At 44.5% G+C, this 19,109-nt stretch overlaps 2 protein-coding genes across 2 annotated transcripts; both read right to left on the reverse strand.

Annotated features, from left to right (window-relative positions):
* Positions 1–2,324: 2,324 nt before the first annotated feature.
* On the reverse strand, positions 2,325–10,255 carry LOC307237683 (uncharacterized protein; the record flags this gene model as incomplete). Its single annotated transcript, XM_080010443.1, has 9 exons — positions 2,325–3,145; positions 3,244–3,410; positions 3,516–3,577; positions 3,665–3,706; positions 3,850–4,017; positions 6,382–6,554; positions 7,459–7,625; positions 7,723–7,807; positions 10,100–10,255. The coding sequence occupies 9 exons, from the start codon at positions 10,253–10,255 to the stop codon at positions 2,960–2,962; spliced, it is 1,206 nt and encodes a 401-aa protein (XP_079866569.1). The 3' UTR covers positions 2,325–2,959.
* Positions 10,256–14,197: 3,942 nt separating this feature from the next.
* Positions 14,198–18,835, reverse strand: rgs18 (regulator of G protein signaling 18). Its single transcript, XM_080011428.1, has 5 exons — positions 18,767–18,835; positions 18,259–18,363; positions 17,920–17,981; positions 17,118–17,284; positions 14,198–14,825 (listed from the first exon to the last, which is right to left on the reverse strand). Exons 1-5 carry the CDS (start codon positions 18,784–18,786, stop codon positions 14,583–14,585), a joined length of 597 nt encoding a protein of 198 aa, XP_079867554.1. The 5' UTR covers positions 18,787–18,835; the 3' UTR covers positions 14,198–14,582.
* Positions 18,836–19,109: the final 274 nt, after the last annotated feature.

The following is a 19,109-nucleotide window of genomic DNA, read 5'->3' on the forward strand; positions in this document are numbered from 1 at the left end:
TTAAAAACAAAATAAAATAAAATAAAAAAGACAGCCCCCAGGAAGACGGCGTGCTCTTACTTTGAAATGCGGAAAGACGTCATCAGCAGGCGGTCACACGCTCTCCGACCAAAAAATGAAAAATAAAACTAAAAAAAAAAAGCCGAAAGCTTCTCTCAAAAGTCCGTGCGTGCAAAATGCAAATCCACGTGCGTTCGTCGCTTGCAAAATATTTATTTTTTTGTTTGTTGGTTGTGTTTTGTGGAATGTGTTTTATAATTACGGATTACACGCGGACGCACGGATCGTCCACCTGGTCACACAAATCATTCTGGGACAAATCCATCGCCATAAAAAGGGGCGATCTTCATCCGTCCTAAACCGTCTCCCTTTTCATGTTACCCCTCATCCCAGTTAAAGATTTTTGTCATTGGAATTCTCAACTGTGATTTTATATATACATTTATTTACTTGTTTATTATTTATATATTTTTGAGATTTGTATTCCCTTTTTATACAGTTACATCCACATTCCCCCAATGTATTTGAAAAGGCGGTTTGGCATATTAAGTTTCACATTGTTAATGTATGTTTTTGTATATTCAGATACTTTTATTGTACATTATATGTAATTGAGTATGCATTTCATATATTCAACAATTTATTTTGTCAAACACGAAACACTGCAGCTTAAAGGGAAACCTTTTCCCCCTAGTGATTCTTTTTCTGTCATTGGGAGACGTTGGAATCTCTTTGCAGGCAGCTGCAGTGTTCGGGTTGACTCCAAATAATACGATAATAAAGTTTAGGTTGAAATAGATTTGTTTTCCTTCGAGCTTTCCTTGTTTCCTAGTGTTCCTGATGGCAACTGATTTACACCAACTGTGAAGTTACCCGGTAACCTGAAGAAGCGACAGTTATCTGATTTATTGTCTTTCTGAATCATTATTCGAGTGCTTATCTTGAAGCATGGCTTGCTGAAACAGATTTTAATCCCCGGCAGATTTCCACTCGGTGTTTGTCGAGCTGTGGGAGACATTCACCTGCTTCTGAACGGATGTGGAGAACAACACTTCCTCTATTGTTCTCTTACCAAACAGTAAGTCATGACTTTGTCCATCTTGCTATGGATGACTGTTGTCTTATGACCGGCTTTCTTTGAAAGGTTGTAAAAATGTCTCCTTTGAATCAAGTAATATCATCGATATGCAATTGCATATGCAAAACGCTGGCGACTGTGTGTGTGTGTGCGTGCGTGCGTGCGTGCGTGCGTGCGTGCCAGAACCATCGAAGCTGACGTCCATGTCAGTCATATTTAGCTATAATCCACAGCAATCCACGACATTGATTTATGCGCTGCATGACGAACATATCCTCTCACTCTGGGCCCTCTGACAACCATCGTCGGTTTCAGATTTTATCTCTCATGTTTTCTCCGGTTCTTCAGAGTCAGTTATTGCAAACGAGGAAATGGTGACTTGTCTGTTTGTGACCCAATCACAGCCCGTCATCTGACAAGAAGTTAAAAAAAAACAAAAAAAAACCAACCTCCTGGTTTATCGAAAACAAAAAGAAATTCCAACATTCAAAAACACAGTCTTATTATAACACAATATGTTATATAACATCGTATGATGTTGTATAAAAAAATATGACAACAAAGGTGAAAAGTTTGAAAATATGTCAACTGTGATTCAGTGGTAACACAAACCACAAATGTGTGGAAACATAATTGTGTGCGTGTGCGTGTGCGTGCGCGCGCGCAAAAGCACATTGGCAACACAACACACCCTTATGTAAAGTGTGGCAACACATTTTCTCACAAGCGGCTCTTGAAGAGGAAGAAAATGTGCCAGGCCTCCAGTGCCGGGAGTTTGGGGGGGTTATAAATCTGCTTAAGTAAGGGTGTGAAGGTGTGGGTGAGGGTCCTTTCGGGTGTGTGTAGAACAGCGAATTGAAGTCGGAATTTCATACTTGGAAAAGTGTAAAGGGACCACCATTTATGTTGGAATTTTAGAGCCAATCGCTCCCGCCCAAGTTGATCAAGATAACAGACCTGACGTCGCGGCAACATGGCGGCGCGCACCGCCGACGGTGAACGGCGCTCTCTTTGTACGGATTTGTATGGAGTTTTTATGTTATGTTCACACGCGGACCGCCGAGTTGCGATTTTTCCGAGTTCCCATGGACCAACCGAACTAGAGCGCTGGCGGCAGCCTTCACCAACCACGGCACCAGAAGTTAAGTTAGGGAACAACCAGTTTAAGCGCCCCAGTCGTTGTTCTAAAAGTATTCTCACTTTATTATACAATATTTTTCAAAACAATCTTTACAAAGTGCTTCACAACAACATAACACCAGATAGAAGTCAACAGGCACATAACCAAAACAAAAATAGAAAAACACAAAGAGTATCATCTCCCAACTGAGGCCCAAACTTCGACATGGTTTTCATCCCTATCGAGTCAAACCTTCATAAATATTTTTGTGGCCAGAGGCCAACCCACGATAAAAACAGAAGACAGCAGCGTTCAATAAATGCCATTTGTCCTATCCTAACTCCACACACACACACACACACACACACACACACACACACACACACACACACACACACACACACACACACACACACACACACACACACACACACACACACACACACACACACACACACACACACACACACACACACACACACAAACTGCCCTTAGTTGCCAGCTCCAACCTTGGGAAAGCAGAAGAACCTTGTCGGAGGATTTAATCTGTAAGACCCGCCTGTAGAAGGAGATATCTTTTTGTCCACCAGGTACTGTTGATGAAAAGCACACAGAGTCCCAGATGAATCAGTCCACGATGAAATCACCGATAACTAGGCGTCGCAGAACGACCGGAAATCCGAGCCGCTTTCATCCCTCGCCCAAGCGACCCGGCGAGGGAGCATCGGCGAAACCAACGGTCGCTCGGCGTCCCCCGCCCCTCACATCTTGATCCGTTCCAGCGCAGAGGCCAGCAGAGTCCTGTAGACGTCGGACCTGAGGAAGCGGGGGTAAGAGTCTCTCTCCATCAGGCCGTAAGCGATCCTTTGTGCCTCGTAGAAACACGCCGCGGTCGGCGCCTTCAAGTTCTGCCTAATCTGGTCCCTGGTCTTGTGATCGATGTTGATCTGCAGGAAGATACGGCTCGGTGAGGGGCCACAACGGAGTACGTTTGTATCCACCAGTTTAAATCTGTTTTTAAACGTCCCCCCGAAACCAGACGTACCTCTCTCGTGGCTTCGGCCCGGATGTAGCGCTTGAAAATCTTCTTGGCCCTGGAGGACATCCGGAAGGAAGACCTCGTCTTCTTATAGTCCTCACACACCAGCCAGAATTCCAAATTTTCATCGCTGAACTCGGACGTTAAAAAGGCCCGGAATGTCATTATGCCATCTAAACCAGAGCAAAGTGATCGAGGTTTCGGTTGTTGGTCAGGTCTGATATAAAGCAATGTGAAGTTATATAAGAGAATTATGTCAGTGTGTACTGAAAGCTCACATTTCGATGTTAGAATCTTGTCCAACGAGTGAGACCACTGGGGTATATCTTCAAAGCAAAGCCTATAAAAGACGGCTCATGTTAGTTTAGGTGTTTAAAGTATGACACATTTTTGGCAACCCCCCCCCCCCGTAGCTTTGGTTACGCACCCTGACGACTTGCTCTGCAGCTGATGCTCCAGTTTCCGTTCTCTGCAAGGTAAGGGACAGAAACAAACCAAAATGCAACTTATTTAAATGGCGGGGTCAAGAACGCCGAATTGTTACACCTTTCAGCGTCCTTATCTGAGTCGGTCGATTCAATCAAAGTGGAAAAAAATAAATATGCCTCTTACTGTTTCCTTCTCACGTCTTCCGTGTCCATCTTGGAGTTGTGCTGCATCCTCGCCAGTGATGGCAGTACACTGAGCATCGTAGGGACGAGGAGCTGTCGGTCTCCGAATAAGTATTTGACTGTGCGCTTGGTTATTCCCTCGATGAACGGCTTTGTTGTGACTTTGTGTCTATACAGCAGCACATATGACTGTGAGGTTTGGCTGTAGCGTCAGTCGCCCCGCTCTGATCTAACCGCAGCACAAGAGGAAGTGGTGGATGACGCTCGAGCGCGTTATGGCCGTGTCGAAATTGTTTCCCGGCCTGAGCAGGTCACCGTCGCCTGTTTGTTTCAGGGTTGTTTTGGATGCAAATAGTCTGGTGGGGATAAAAATTTCAGCTGCTTTTTGTGTAGCTCGGAAAGCTGCGTTTGAAGAAACCGGGAATTTTAACCATACACAATCGCAAACGTCTTTAAAGAGCCTCAGAATGGGCACAAAGTGTTATCTTGAACATTCATTTCGTGTAACATTTGGGCTGGAATTGAATATTTAAATTCTAATAACACGTACCTGAAAAATAAAGAACAAAAGTGGGAGGCGGACCTGCATCTTTTTTCCACGCCATCGTCAAAGTGTCAGTCATGATGAATTAAGGTAGTTGTATGTTAGAGGAAGTAAAATCATTGTGTGCGATTTTTTTTTTTCCTTCTTTGTATTCAATATTATGTATTTTTAATGCAGTGTCTTGTCTCTCATTTTAAAGCTCTAACCAGAGACCATGCCCTTTATTACATTTATGCATTGGTGTATTTATGACAATTACCTAACTGCAAACGTCAGTGTCAGTTCAAAACACTCAGATGCGGCAGCGTGTCCGCCTCTGTTGTTAGCGGAGATTCTGGAAATAACCTTTTATTATTTACGTATATACTTTCCTTATCAGCCGTAAGCCTGCGTTTCCTTTAAACGCACTATTTATCTTTAATGACTTGAAGGCATTTGCATTACTGTACCTTCCACCCTCACAGGGATGAACACAACCAGAGGATGTTGTGGTTGAGTTCACACCAGTGCAGCATCACACCCTCAAAATGAATGTGCTGAACGGCCCCAAAACCACCAGACGTGTGACTGTTTATGCACTTCCTTCTTTCGCGTTCTGCGGACAAACTTGACATCTAATCTCATCATCTAAGATTCGATCTACACATGCAAGCACATCAGGGCTGGATGTGTAAATAGAACACTGTCACAGAACGCATCATCGGCCGGATGCCTGACGACTAAAAAAAGGGTCAGTCTGCACGTGAATTGGATGAAATTGGATGAAATTTAGATGAAAAATGTTGCTTCCATTTGTAAAACCTATATATTTTTTAAGTCTTTCTGGAATTAAAGGTTAAGGGTTAGGGTGTAGATTTCAGGTTGGAAAAAAACCCCATACAGTTTACCCTAGGTGTTTAATAATTATACTTTTATTTTAAATTTAAGTTAATGGCTCCAATGCACGCGCACACACCCACACACATACCCACACACCCACACACACACACACACACACACACACACACACACACACACACACACACACACACACACACACACACACACACACACACACACACACACACACACACACACACACACACACATACGTGTGTGTGCATGTACTGTATATATGTGTGTTTATATTTTTGTGAATATCTGAACTTGACGGACAACAAGGGTAACTGAGGGTAACCACATGTGTTGCATTAATTGTTACACACGAACAAAGCCCAATTTAAAGTGGATTCATGAAGTTCCTCTGCTGCTCAATGACATAAAAGCCTCATCACAAACTTTGCAAAAACTGGGTGGCGCCTCATCAGAGACTCTTCTGATCCGTGTTCACCGTTTTCCCATGCTGTCCATTCTTTTTCATTTCAAACGTCGCTTGAACTCTGCAGCCATCTAGTGATTGTTTGACCAAACCTCCCATAACCTCTGTTGATGTCAACAACACTGACTGATTTGCATTGGATTCAAAATGACCAAGCCCATCATTTAACAGCAAACCTCCAACCGAGTCTATTTTAGTATGTAATCATTTAAGGAGAATCCTCGTAAAATGCTTGAAACAGAACCCAAGCCCAAGACAAAACATTACCAACAGAATCATATTTATTTTAAAGCAAAAGTTGAATTACAAGTTACAATACATTTTTTTTTTGTCAAATATTCACTTCCAAATCATATATTCATGTCCAAATCTGACCAACTCTCAACACTATTTACAGGAATTATATTATACTATTAGTAGTATCCAATTCATGCGTGTAATTATGTGCTTAATCTATTTGGAAATGCATAGATATATATATATGTATATATATTTTTTTAACTTACATATAGAGATAACGTATCTTACAGATCTCTGACTACTGTCTATGGAATCAGGTAGATGAAAGCTACACGGGGGGGTTAAAGGTCGCAGTGTTTGGCAGAATCCAGTTCTGCACACTGCGACCGGGCTCTCATTCAAACATTTTCCCACGTGTTTGAACGAGTCACCTGGAGTCTGCGCTCCTTCGCAGTCCCTGGAACATGTCAGATTTTAGGAAGCGGGGGTAACAATCCCTGGCCATCAGACAGTAGATCAGCTTCTGCGCCGAGTCAAACAATGTCATTGTCGGCTGAGAGATGTTTTTGGTGATGTTTTCTCTGGTGCCACAGTCTATGTTGATCTAAAAACAAAAAGAAAAAAAAATTTGCAATTTCCACTTCATTGCATGCACTCATAGATGGAGGTTTAAAATTGAAACTGTTCAAGTTCAAGTTCAAGAGATTATTTGTAACACACATACACATACGGTCGTACATATATGCAGTGAAATGTCATGACACCCGGTGATTACGCACAAGCTCTATAAGCTCAAAAAATACTCAAATGTGCGTAACCGACACGCGGTGCTCGCGCAGGCAGCCGCAAGGGGCGGCGCCACAATCGCGATTCTGGGTTCTATAATTATATAATAGGATTAATTGTCTGTGTTGTATTAAATATACATTTAAATCCTCCTAAATGAAACAATAGATAGATAGATAAATAGAAAATTACAAAAAAACAAACTTAACTAACTAGAGCTAGTTACCAAAAAACCCTAAAAATAAAATAAACCTAAACATGAAAGAAATCCCCCCCCAAAAATGACTTTTCTAAATGAAAATAAAAATGTAAAAAAATAACTATTTTGTTTTCCAGCCTGGTAAATACATTATATATAGAATTCCTAATTGTAGATACATTTAATAATATTTTCACCGGAATGTAAATTGTTGATAGAGAGCTTTATTGTATATTGCCATATTTGTCTTCTTTATAGTCTATTTTTAGGTTTACTTTATAGTTTATTGTTGATTTTTTTGGTTTATTGCATAAGGACATCTTTCTCTTTTTATTCTATTTCTTTATTACCATTACGTATGTATGTATGTATCCATCTATCTCTCTCTCTCTCTGTATCCCTTGTCGCTCTATCTATTAATCTGTCTATCTGTCTGTCTGTCTATCTATTTCCATTACTTATCAATGTATTTATGTACATATGTGCATATGTATGTATATGTATTTCATTGTTTATTTTTCACCTGTCTGGGCGCCTCCGTCTGCACATACTCGGAGTAGATTTGGTTTGCGGTGGAGATCATCTCGGGAACAGTCTTGATCTTTTTGTACTCCTCGCATGCCAGCCAGAACAAGATGTTCTCCTCACTGTACTCCGACCTGAGGAACTCACGGAAAGCGATCTGTCCGGCTGCGGGAAGCACAGAATCGCACGCATTGATGATCATCGACAAACAGCCTCTTTGTGCCGTGAATAATCGTAAAAAAAACCCAGGGAACTTCCTCACCTTTACAGCCGAGGAGTTTGTCCACGGACTCTCCCCATGTCTCAACATCTTCCAGGGGATCCTTGGGAAAGCAACAAAATCTGCCCTTGAAAAGAGCATGGAGATCGAGAGTTCATCACTAGCCTGGTTATTAGATTATCCGTGTAGCAGATAACCAGATCACGAGACGACCAGACAACCAGATAAGCAGATAAGCAGATAAGCAGCCGAGCAGTTAACCAAATAACCAGATGAGCAGATAAGCAGACAACCAGTTAACTAGATAACCAGATATCCTTGCCTTGATAAAAAAACACCCTCAAGCCCCTCAAGGCATTCTGTACCCTCAAACCCTGACATTGTCAATCCGGCGTCCAGCACAGAGGTGAGACTTACAGTCAGTGTAAAACTCCCTGGTATTTTCCACATTGCTGCTGTGAGCTCAACCCTGTTGGAAACGGTCAAGTGCCCCTGTAATCAAATATGAAGTAACTCACTTTATCCCCATCTCCACGTCCTCTGTGAGGAAAGAGAATTAAAGTCCTTCCAGAGCAAAGATGAGATTGTGATTGCTTGGGGATGAGGGAGTCAAGTGCACCCACCCACCCAAGGGAAATCATGGAAATTATCATGCAAAGTATTGTTGGGAGAGACAGGGCATCCTCACTTTGTGGGTGGCACCTCCGGGATCTGCTGTGATTTTGTGTGTGTGTGTGTGTGTGTGTGTGTGTGTGAGAGAGTGAGTGAGTGAGTGAGAGTGTGTGTGTGTGTGTGTGTGTGTGTGTGTGTGTGTGTGTGTGTGTGTGTGTGTGTGTGTGTGTGTGTGTGTGGTTGTCCTTTCATTTCAGATCTCACACCGGGGTTAACAACCCATACCAAACCATTACTTTGAACTTTGATGGTGTAGTTAGTTTGGGGTTAATAGAATATCCCTTCACTAAAAACCATCTGATATGCTTGTTACCTAAAAAAAAAAAAAAAGCCCCATATTCATTCCATCAATCAAACACGCTTCTGTGTATAAACATAAACAAACAGCAGGGTCACTTTCCTTCCAGTATCTGACATGTTTTTACAGGCCTTATTATTGGATTTGTGTGTTGGCAATATTTTTTTAGATATTACATTGCATTATGTTAATTTATGTGAATGCCCGCTGTTGGTCCAATATCTGACAACATAGACTGTGCATGCACAACGTAGCTGTACAAATTGAGTATATACCTGTTGATATACATATATTGATGTCATCAGAGATTTTTTCCAGGACGTCATAGAGGAAGCGTCTTTCTCTCGGATACTTTGATTGAGTTATGCTTTCACCGCTTGCCTGCTTCCTTGTAGAAAGTAGGGAAACACAGGTTTGTTATGGACTTCATAGAAGGGTCATGTCGGAAACAGCGCCTGGTCGCGGCTCCGGTAAGGGCCATTAATCGACTGGCGCTGATCCTGGCCATAAACAAATGCATTACTTGGAAAAAGGACTGGTGTCCCGGCATTTACATATCAGGTGTATGTTCATTATTCATCAGAGGGGCAAAAAAAATTAACACACGACCAAAATGTAATACTGTTTTAGTAGTCTAATTGTAGTTGTGGTCGTAGTAGTAGTAGTAGTAGTAGTGGTAAATACAATAATAGTTTGCCTAATTTTCCATGCTGTATGATGTGCTGTGTTTTCAGAGGACATATGAACCAATATCATTTTTGCTTATGATAAACATATTTATACTATTGATACTTTACACTTCACCTCCCTCGTGTTGCACCGCAACACACAACGCCGTGCTCGGCCGCCGCACACGCCTCGCGCCACGTGGAATATCACGTGCGTGCGCGTGTTATCGCCAGCACAGCGGCCGGCACGTGCGCCTCACCTGCTCTGACCCCCACGACGCCGCCCAAACAAACCCAGGATGTAAATCTTCGAAACAGGTGACGGAAAAAAACACCAAGGGCCGGCCCCGTTTTGCATGAGCGCAGCAGCTGTACCAAGTCGAGGAATTTGCTTTTCAAAAATGGGCGTGGCCCGTTGCGTGGATGAGACAACGGCCGACGGTTTTCTCTCGTTTTTGCTCTTTGTACTGTCTCTTCATTTATTCACCCACAGAATTAAGATCGCATTGGGGAAACCTGACCTAAAGGTATTTCTCTCTTCAAGATACAATAAAATAATAATCAAAATCGTTTGCGAAGGTCTTTTTTTTTTTTTTTTTTTTTTTTTTTTAAGCTCTGTTTAAATCCATGTTGACTTTCACGCTCACAGGTTGGAGATACATACACAGTACGAGCAGCTTGGCCGAGGCCGTTCAACACCCTTCTCCTGGAGGCAGGCTGTATTTTCCTCGGCCGTACACAGTGAGGCACTCAAGGTCCTCGTTCCCCCGTCCTCACTCACGTCCCTGTTCCAGTTCTCCGATGGCGACAGCGGCAACAGCCGCGGGGGCCGCCGACGCTTTCGGCAGAGGAGCGTGGTCGCCGATTTGAAGCCGCGGTTTTCCTTTTCCTGCCGGCTCCCCGTTGAAGCCGGAGGAGGGTCGTCGCCTGCCGCCATGCTTCTGGCGCTCGTCCGATTCAGGGTTGGATGTCACGTTGAGGGGATTCCCGCTCTGAGCATGACCCTACAGATCCTGTGGACGATCGCAACTGCAGATCTCGGAGAATCAATATTTAATACGTCGAATGTACTTTAATTCAATATCGGCGGGGGGCGGGCGTGCGGGCAGGCGAACAGAAGGGAACTAACGTTGTTGTTCTTATACTTAACGTTTTTAATACTTATAACTTGTTTAACAGGAACACGTCTCTATCAATCCACGGATTCAAAGAATGTTGCGGGAATCATCCCAACAGCAATCCAGTGAGTGTCAGGCTGAGTCAAGAACAGCGTGATGAATCAAAACCCCCGGCAGGACTTCCATTTAAGTTTTATCTTTTAACAAATGAAAGACCCCCCTTCTATGTTAAGGGGTATGCGATGTTAAATTTTATTCTTCAGCATCACTACAGCTGACATGATGGCTAACCTGTGGACAAATACAGTCAACCTCGAGCTGAGGAGGAACTCGGGCGTGTTGGCGGACACAACCGTTCTCTGTTTGCGACCGCTGTACTTATTTCTTCTGACTACGTCATGCGCCATTGCCAACAAACCCTTCTGGATTTTGGGGACTTTGTCCGTCAACCTAAAACCAGAAGCGGTTGTTGTTATTATCTTCCCTGTAAGTCGTGTTTACAAAAGCCAATCTGCGTTTCAAGCGGTAGTCCGTGAGATTATGTTACGTGTGTGCTCCTCTATTTGCTGTCTCCATCGTTGGTGGCGGGCTCCGCCTTCCCCGCTAAGAGCGTGCGGATCGGGCGGGAGAAGCCAAGAGGTGAAAAGCGGCCGCGAGGGATTGGATGAAGTAGTGTCGCTGGTTTCGGTCTGACGAGGGTGAACCCGGATGTTGCCAAAAACATTGTTGTTTCCGAACGTAATACCGGGACTTAGTGCGTTGCAATCCACCCAATACGGACAGTCTCATGCATCGCCACTTTCAACTCTGGAACCGAAGTTTGGAAGGACGTCATACCCTTTCGCTTGCACACATTTTGAATTAAATTTTTATCGAAAACTGCTACTCAAGAGGGGAAATGAAGTTCCATGTGAAAGGGTTCGATTCTCCACCGTGTTTGAACTGGACGCGAGCCCTTCGGAGGTGGCTTTGTGATATCTCGACGGCCGGCTCGAGGGATGCGATCTGGTCGGTTCGGTCGCCCTGATCTGTACGCCCCTCCGGGGACGAAAGGTGATTTGGGGTTGATTTGTTTGTCCTTTAAAATAATAGTATAGTACAGTATAACATTCATATACGACATGTGCAGCTAAACATCGACCGTTTCACAGGGAGAGCAAGATGCATTATTTAAGGCCTTTCTTTGGCACACTATCAAAACACTTTAGATAAGGCCGCAGGAATCCGTTTCGAACCCGATTTGTACAGTTGAATCGCAGTTTAATTCTGAATATGAATAAACAAAATATTCTTACAAAATATATATATTTATTTTATATTTTTTTAATTTGGCAGTCTCACTGGGACAGATCTAGGAGGGAAAATGATCCTTGAACCAGACTGAAATTTATCTAATTGGGTTAAAGCCAATGTGTCTGGAGGAACTAGTTACTAGACTATAATGTCCAAGAGATTTGGTCGACTAAAAATAGCACTGATGAATGAATGAATGAAAGAATATGTCAGTACAGGCATTAAAAATCTTAATTGTATGTCATTATACCAACATCATTCTACTTCTTCTCTATATAGGATCGTTTAGTAGCGGCTGTGGCTGTCACGACCCAGTTAAAAACTCTGTTTCTCAGTCCGAATTAAACAATACATGTGTTTCTGTGGAGGTGTGTGTACCGGCCACAACAGTTCAAGTCTTTTTTTTCCGGGCTGCATTTGGCTTTTTGAAATTAGCTATCTCTGACAGCTGTCTTGAGGGAGCCTGGTCATATAATCACTTTTCATTCAGGGAACTCTAGAACAGCGCTCCCTTTACCGGGGGCACTTTCAGCACTTTGTGAAGTGCTTTTTGCTCGTGGTGAATGACACAATGGGTCAGGACGTAAAGGGCAAGTTGGTTTTAAAAGTGGTAAGTACCTGGAGTGACTACCTCTTTAGGGCCCCTGCTGTGTAAGTGGGTGGAGCCATCCTCCCAAGGCCCCTAGTTCTGTTAATCAACAGGGTTTCGAGCTTTACTCTGGGTTCCGTTGTATTTCTCTGTAACGTTCACTGGTTTCACCTCATCAGTCCACCGAAACCTGTTTCTGAACACATTTGAGGCGAGAAACGAGCAGCCCAGTCGCTGAATCCTCGCTCATATTAGCTCTACACGGCCTCATTTAAAAGTTTGTTCCGACTTTCACCACGGTGGCCGAAGCGGCGCGGAGCTTGGAGCGCCACATGATGCAGCGGATGGCTTGGGGTTTGGGTGCAGCAAAGCTAAACGGCTCGTTTCAGGACATGTTTTCTGAAACGGGCGGCTCACAACAAACTGACTGGGCTGTCTTTTTCCACAGTGTGTGTGTTAGTTGACCCTAGGGGGGCCCAAATGTATGTGCACAAGCACCGAACAAAGGGATTTTGCATAATAGGCATAATAGGAAGTGAAGTGATTTTTAATTAGATTTGCTTCCTTTAACCTTTATTAAATTGAATAGTAAATTTTAATAAATTATACACAGATACCCGTACGCATCGTCATGAATCTGCAAACGCTGGGGAGCGCTGAGATATTTATCAAAAAACCTGTTTGTATAAAGAGGTTTGTGCGCAAGTCCAATTTGAATCACATTATTATAAATCATGATTGCCAATGTAGATGTGCATCACTAATTTCCCTCTTTTAATACAAGCCTCATATCCCGAGGCAATCTTGGTTTAAGGATTCTTTTGTTTCTCCTCCGAGGTTAAAGTCTTGAACTCAAAGGGAATCTTCATTACGAGCTGCACGTTTTGCATTTGGCCGGGATCAGAGGACAAGCCGTGACGATAATGATTTGAGCGGTAATGGGAAGAAACAAGCAGCATCTTTGAAATTTGTAAAGTTTGTAAATTGTCAGACGGAGGATCTTTTTTTGGATGTGATGAATTTTGGCAGGCCTGCGTCTGTTTGCGCATTTGGCTTTTCCCCAAACCATTTGAGCACTCAAAGCCAGATGTTATTCCATTTAAACAATGAGTATTTTGAATATGGCCTCAAGTACTGTATGTTGATGCAAGAATAATAGATAATAGATATTCTTTCCACTCTGCTCAAACACCAACGATCAAATCGTTCAAAGTAAGTAATATAAGTGTGTCTATAGCGTGTATTCTAAACATATTGCAAATACTAACTGAAAATACTGGCCAGACAGGTTTCTATATAATAAACCAAAATATAATTTATACAGTACAAGCACCTTCAGCTAAGAACAGCCTCAATAGGCCTATTCTGAAGACTGACAGAGAGATTGTGTGTGTTAATGTGCGAAATCAGGTGTGTGTGTGTGTGCGCGCGCGCCTGCGTGCGTGCCTGCGTGCGTGCGTGTGTGCCTGCGTGCGTGTGTGAGCGCGTGTCTGCCATTTGCAAGCACTTATTTATGTTTCTACACATGCATGTCAGCTGTAGGGAACATACACATTCAGGAGATTTGGGGGGAGGCCACTGACAGAGGGATCACTGACGGATTGAAATTAATACATATTTGTCTCTGAGGAAAAAAACGTGCAGCGCATATGAAGACCAAGAGTTACTCCATCATGGAGTGGTGGTAGCCTGCTTATAAAGATCATTCATTTTTCAGTGATTTGGCATAGAAGCTCCTAAATATCTCATATTTGTTTGGCTGGTGTGATGCACACATTATGGCTCCATGCATTATATTTTGGGGTTGTCCTCACGTAAGATAATAAATGATACAAAAGGGATTGGTAAGAGAATTTCTTAAAATATTGTTTATGTCTTTCTTATTCCACAGATTGAATTATTTACAGTGAACAAAAAGCAAACCCACACACTGTATATGATCATCAAAATACATAAGTTATAATGCCACAGTGGTAGCACACTTTTACAAAAAAAACCCTGTAATGAATAATGCAATTGGTTTTTTTCAAGTTGAAATATGTTGTTTTTTTTTAATATGTTTCTTACTGTCGGGTTAGCAGGCAGAAACGTACGTCGCAGAGGGACGTTGGGGAAAAAATACCGCTCAGCAAGCAAAATAGTGCATGTAAAAATATGCATTGCCTTTGGTGAGGGGGAATCGTTCACGCCACGTCTAGATGGGAGACAGGGTGAAAAGCACCGGGCTCCGCCACGGCGTGACCTTCACGTGCAGCCCCCGCCCGTTACCGGGCCGCGGGCTCCCCTCGCTCGTTGAACACGCAGGAACGTGACCTCCTGCGAAACATGGCGGCTCCCGGGGCCTTGCGGTGGGTGACGCGCAGGTAAATGTCAGAGCTGAGGAACCTGGGGTAGCAGTCCTTCTTCATCAGGCCGTAGACTTTGCTCTGCGCCGCCTCGAAGCAGCTCTTCGTGGGCCGCGAGATGCTCCGCTGGATGTCCGTCTTGGTGGAGTAGTCGATGTTCACCTGGGAGACGGGAACAAGTTTGGTACGGTCACGTTTGAGACGGCACATAACACCTGTACGGAGCTCCTCAAAAGGCCCGGGATACTTGTTGTTCCTCGATCTGTACACCAAGGCCAAAGACCCACATCGGTGGTGTCGGCAGGAGAAACTTTGAGGTGAATGAAAGAGGAAAAAATGCTCTGCACAAACTTGAAAAATTGGGTGGAGGGGGGAGATTGGGAAAAGGAATGCATCGCCCAGCTTATCATGTGTGTGTTCACCTATCAAACCGCCACTCTGTAGTGCAGATGCAGTACTGCCGGTGGTAATTAGGGGTGGACAGTAGCCCCTGGGCCTGTGGCGGAGTAGTGGGAGGCCGAGGGTGTTGGATGTGGGGATGGAGGGAGGCGCCAGCAGCCAACTCACTGTGGATCCTTCTGAGGTGAAATGGGCCTAAAGGCTGGATTAAAGACTGGCTTATGCCTCGGCGAAGACACGCTAAAAGGTCTCCGCCGACCTAATCGACAAGGGGCGGTGTTGTTAAGCGTAAGGCCACGGAGACTCGCAGACGTCCCGACGCGGTGCTGCGTGGTCCCCGCGCGCCAAGAGAAAGACGATCGGCTGAATCGTCCAACTTCCTGTCGGGCGGGTTCCAAAAGGAAAGCAACATGTAGCAGATAGAAGCGCTCCTTGCGGATGAGGTCCGAAAGCGGGTTTGTATTTGCAGATCTGTATTTATGAGTTCTAACGATGTCAAAAAAGTTTGAAAGAGACAAACAAGAAAAAGCCCGGATGCCTTCTATGTTTTGTGTACATTGTGGTTCACTAAATATGACACTGCCCCCCTCCAGTGGACACCTAACACTATACACAAACTATCCAAGTAAAAAAGCAAACAGCCAGTTCCCGTGGCTGTTTGCTTTCATACTTGCGCGCCGGCTCCTCTACGAGCCTCTCCGACCCATAGCGGCTTTCGCTGCACATGTCCACAGAGGTGTTTGCGGGTCCTGTATCTGTATCTATAGGCAGAGGCATAAACCAACAAAACATTGGTAGAAGAGGGCGACCACACGATGCAATCTCAGCCATTTGGAGCTGGGTTTATGGAGATTTATGACGGCAGAACCTAAGAGTCTTCAAAATATATCCATCCATCTATCTATGTGTGTATCTATCTATCTATCTATCTATCTATCTATCTATCTATCTATCTATCTATCTATCTATTGGCCATAGGTGTTTTTGTCTTTCACGATGGTCACCATGTCAGATCATAGTGGCGTATATTCTTGCCGTGTCTTGGTCAGGAGACTGGCAACACTACAGGTATGACCCCGACCAGCCACCGTACGGTCCCTTCAGGACCTTGTGCGAGTTGATAGGTCGTCGGGAATGAGGATCAGGATATCTTCACTTACATATATAGTATATGATATGATTATAGTGTATGTATATCCTTCTACCCACCCATCACAAAATTCGATATTTTATAGATCTTGCAACTGTGTGTTGATTTCACGGCTTCGGGTTTTGTGGAAAAAGTTCAACATGTTACGTACAAAAGCTGATTAGATCAATCAGGCTAAGCAATGTGCAATGTGATGTGAATTCCTGCCTTTTAAAGCTTTCCCTCAATCAACTTAGTGGAAAACAACGGTCACTAAATAAATAACTAACCGTTATATCTGTAACTAATACTTTATCTTATTCTTATTCTTGTCTGTCAGTCTCACTTGCACCTGCATAGATCCTCATGATTCTGCAGTTTATTCTGAGGCCACTCGTTTTGTTTTTTGTTTGTTTGTTTTTTTTGTTTTTTTTTGCACATATTAAATATGCAGTGTTCAGACTGGAAGTGCGTGGGAGATGAGCACTCAATCTCCAGATCTGCATTTCTGCTTTGATGGAACCCCCCCTCCCCCAGACCCGTCTCTGACAGCCGTGTATGTTTTCAGGCGCCGAGACGGGGGTCGTGTCATCCTCACGCGGGACGAGGAAACCTTTTTCGAAAAAACCCGCCGCCGACTTCCGTAGATTCAAACCCCAAACTGGGGCCACCGCGGCAAAACACGCCGTGGAGAGACCTTTAACGGGACCTTTAATTATCCTTCAAATGTTTTTCTTTTAACAAAATTGTACTTCCTTATTTTGTCAATCAGAGTATTTTGGAATTATCAGCGGAACGGTTTTAATTAACCGTAAATAGCAACCGTCGTTCCAACTGCCATAAGGCACTGGCGACCACACTCAAGACCGTTTGCAAAGTTAGAAAAGCGCGGCCCACGCTCAGCAAAGGCGTCCGTCTCTCCGTACCTCCTTGGGGGCCTCCGCCTCGATGTAGACGGTGTAAATGGACATGGCCTTGGACAGCAGCTTGGTCTCGGAGTCGATGCTCTTGTACTCCTCGCAGGCGAGCCAGAACTCCATGTTCTCCTCGCTGAATTCGGTCCGCAGGAAGCGCGAGAAGGTTTCCACCCCGTCTGCGTTTCGGGAGGGGAGAAGACAGAGTCAGAGGCCTCCGGCGTGGGTGGGAGGGCTAAACGTGCCACTCAGGGCTCTCCTTGACACCTTTTCGGGGGCGCCGTCTCGAGCGGAACGGCGATTGCAGTTCCCAAGATAGGAGCGTGAGACGGGATCCTGCTCTTCACTTACTCCGGGATTGTATAAGGAGAGCAATGACACCCATTTCTTAACATCTCGACGGATAATCTGCTTTAGGTGGGTTATCATCAAAATGTGATTTTAAATAAAGGCAAATAAGGTTAAAGGTATATTAGTGTCTAAAAAATATCAAAAGATTTCTTGGGATTATTGTAGTTAAGCTGTAGTTATCGTTGCTTATAGTTTCCTATAGTTCTCTTTTTTCTAGAATTCTCACTGTGATATTCTACCAAACACAGTTATGAGGAAGTGAAACAGCTTCTGTATATTTCTCTCTGCCCGGCAACAAACATGCAAAACACATCGTTTGCTCTTCTCGCTCCCTTTCATTAACCATTTATCGCCGAGAGAAAGCTTTCAGTCAAACCGGGATAGGAGTGCGCGGCGGCGGAACAAACTCTCTCGGACAGCAATTTGCCACAATCAGTCGAAAAATTTTGAGCTTCAATCTAACCTGAATATTTCAGTAGCTCTTCAAACGATTCTCCCCATTTCATTGCTGTTTCCGGTGAGATACTGCAAAAGTCAGAGATTTTGTGAGCACTTCCTTAATGATGAGGCAAAAACAAAAAAAAAAACAAGATCTCGGCACTCGTCTTGGATTTCGCGCTTCCTGTGCCATGCGACGATTCAGAGAACAAAAGCAAACAATTGGGAGAAGCGGAAAAAAGATAATGGAGCAAATACAGCAGAACCATCACACACGGAACCGCGCGCAATATTGCGCTCAAAGCTCTTTTTCCTGTTTCCGTTTCTCTCCCCGTTCACTTGAAAGAAGTGGACGCGGCCTCACTCGCTGGGCGCCGCGCTCGTCTTCTTGTCGGGAGCGACGCTTTCGTGAGAGCCCGACTTGGTGAGGAAAAGGCTGAGTCGGCTCCTTCTCTCCTTGTCTTTCAGCCTGAAATCAAAAAGCAGGGGGAAATGCGTCAGGTCTCACACATATTTTAACTTTGTTTTTCCCGCTTCCTCTCCCTCACGCGCATATACATATATATATATATTTTTTCCAAGCGGCCGTTCTTTGCGCCGTTCGAGGGTTTCAGTTTCAGGGTTCGAGGGCCTCTCTTTTTCGGCGTTTAAGAGCCGCTCTAGAGAGGATTTCGAGCGGGGATTGTTGTCGAAGAGCGACTTGATAACCCCCCGCTGAGGCGTCCGCTTCGGGTGGATGAAATGCGATGCGCAGATAAAAACAAAAACCCCCGAGAAAAACAGACGGTAACACCGGGATAAAGTTACCTCAATCTCACTCGTCCCTGCTTTCCCAAAGGCAAAGAGAGGCATCGCAAAAGCCACACACTGACCTAGTGGAGTCGTCTTTCATCGTTGCCGTCCGCTGGTCTTCTGGAACGAGACTCTTCAGATGCGCTTCCTCCTTTACGGCCGAAAAAGCTGAACTGAGGAAACAGAACGAGAAGTGTCTCCATGGCTTTCGCTGTGAGGACACGCGTGCCAGGCCATGTCACGGCAAAAACCCGCGTTGCCGGGGGGTGAGACGCCCGCCGCGCTTTAAATCGCGCCTCTTTGACATTTTTTATGTGTCCCCCCCCCCTGCCCCACCCTCAGCCCCACCCCGCAGGCTGCCGTTACCGTCTGCTTCCTGCCGCGCCGGGGAAACCAGCGCCGAGCTTCCTGCGAGCGGCCAGA

The sequence above is a fragment of the Zeus faber genome, assembly GCF_960531495.2.
Source record: "Zeus faber genome assembly, chromosome: 12".
Classification (NCBI taxonomy): Eukaryota; Metazoa; Chordata; class Actinopteri; order Zeiformes; family Zeidae; genus Zeus; species Zeus faber.

Excerpts from the sequence above, each read along its gene's own strand:
- rgs18 (XM_080011428.1), bottom strand. The coding sequence starts at position 18,786 with ATGAAAGACGACTCCACTAG. Across the intron at positions 17,285-17,919 it reads AGAGCTACTGAAATATTCAG|ACGGGGTGGAAACCTTCTCG; the intron begins GTTAGATTGAAG and ends CCCGAAACGCAG. Across the intron at positions 14,826-17,117 it reads AGGCGGAGGCCCCCAAGGAG|GTGAACATCGACTACTCCAC; the intron begins GTACGGAGAGAC and ends CCCGTCTCCCAG.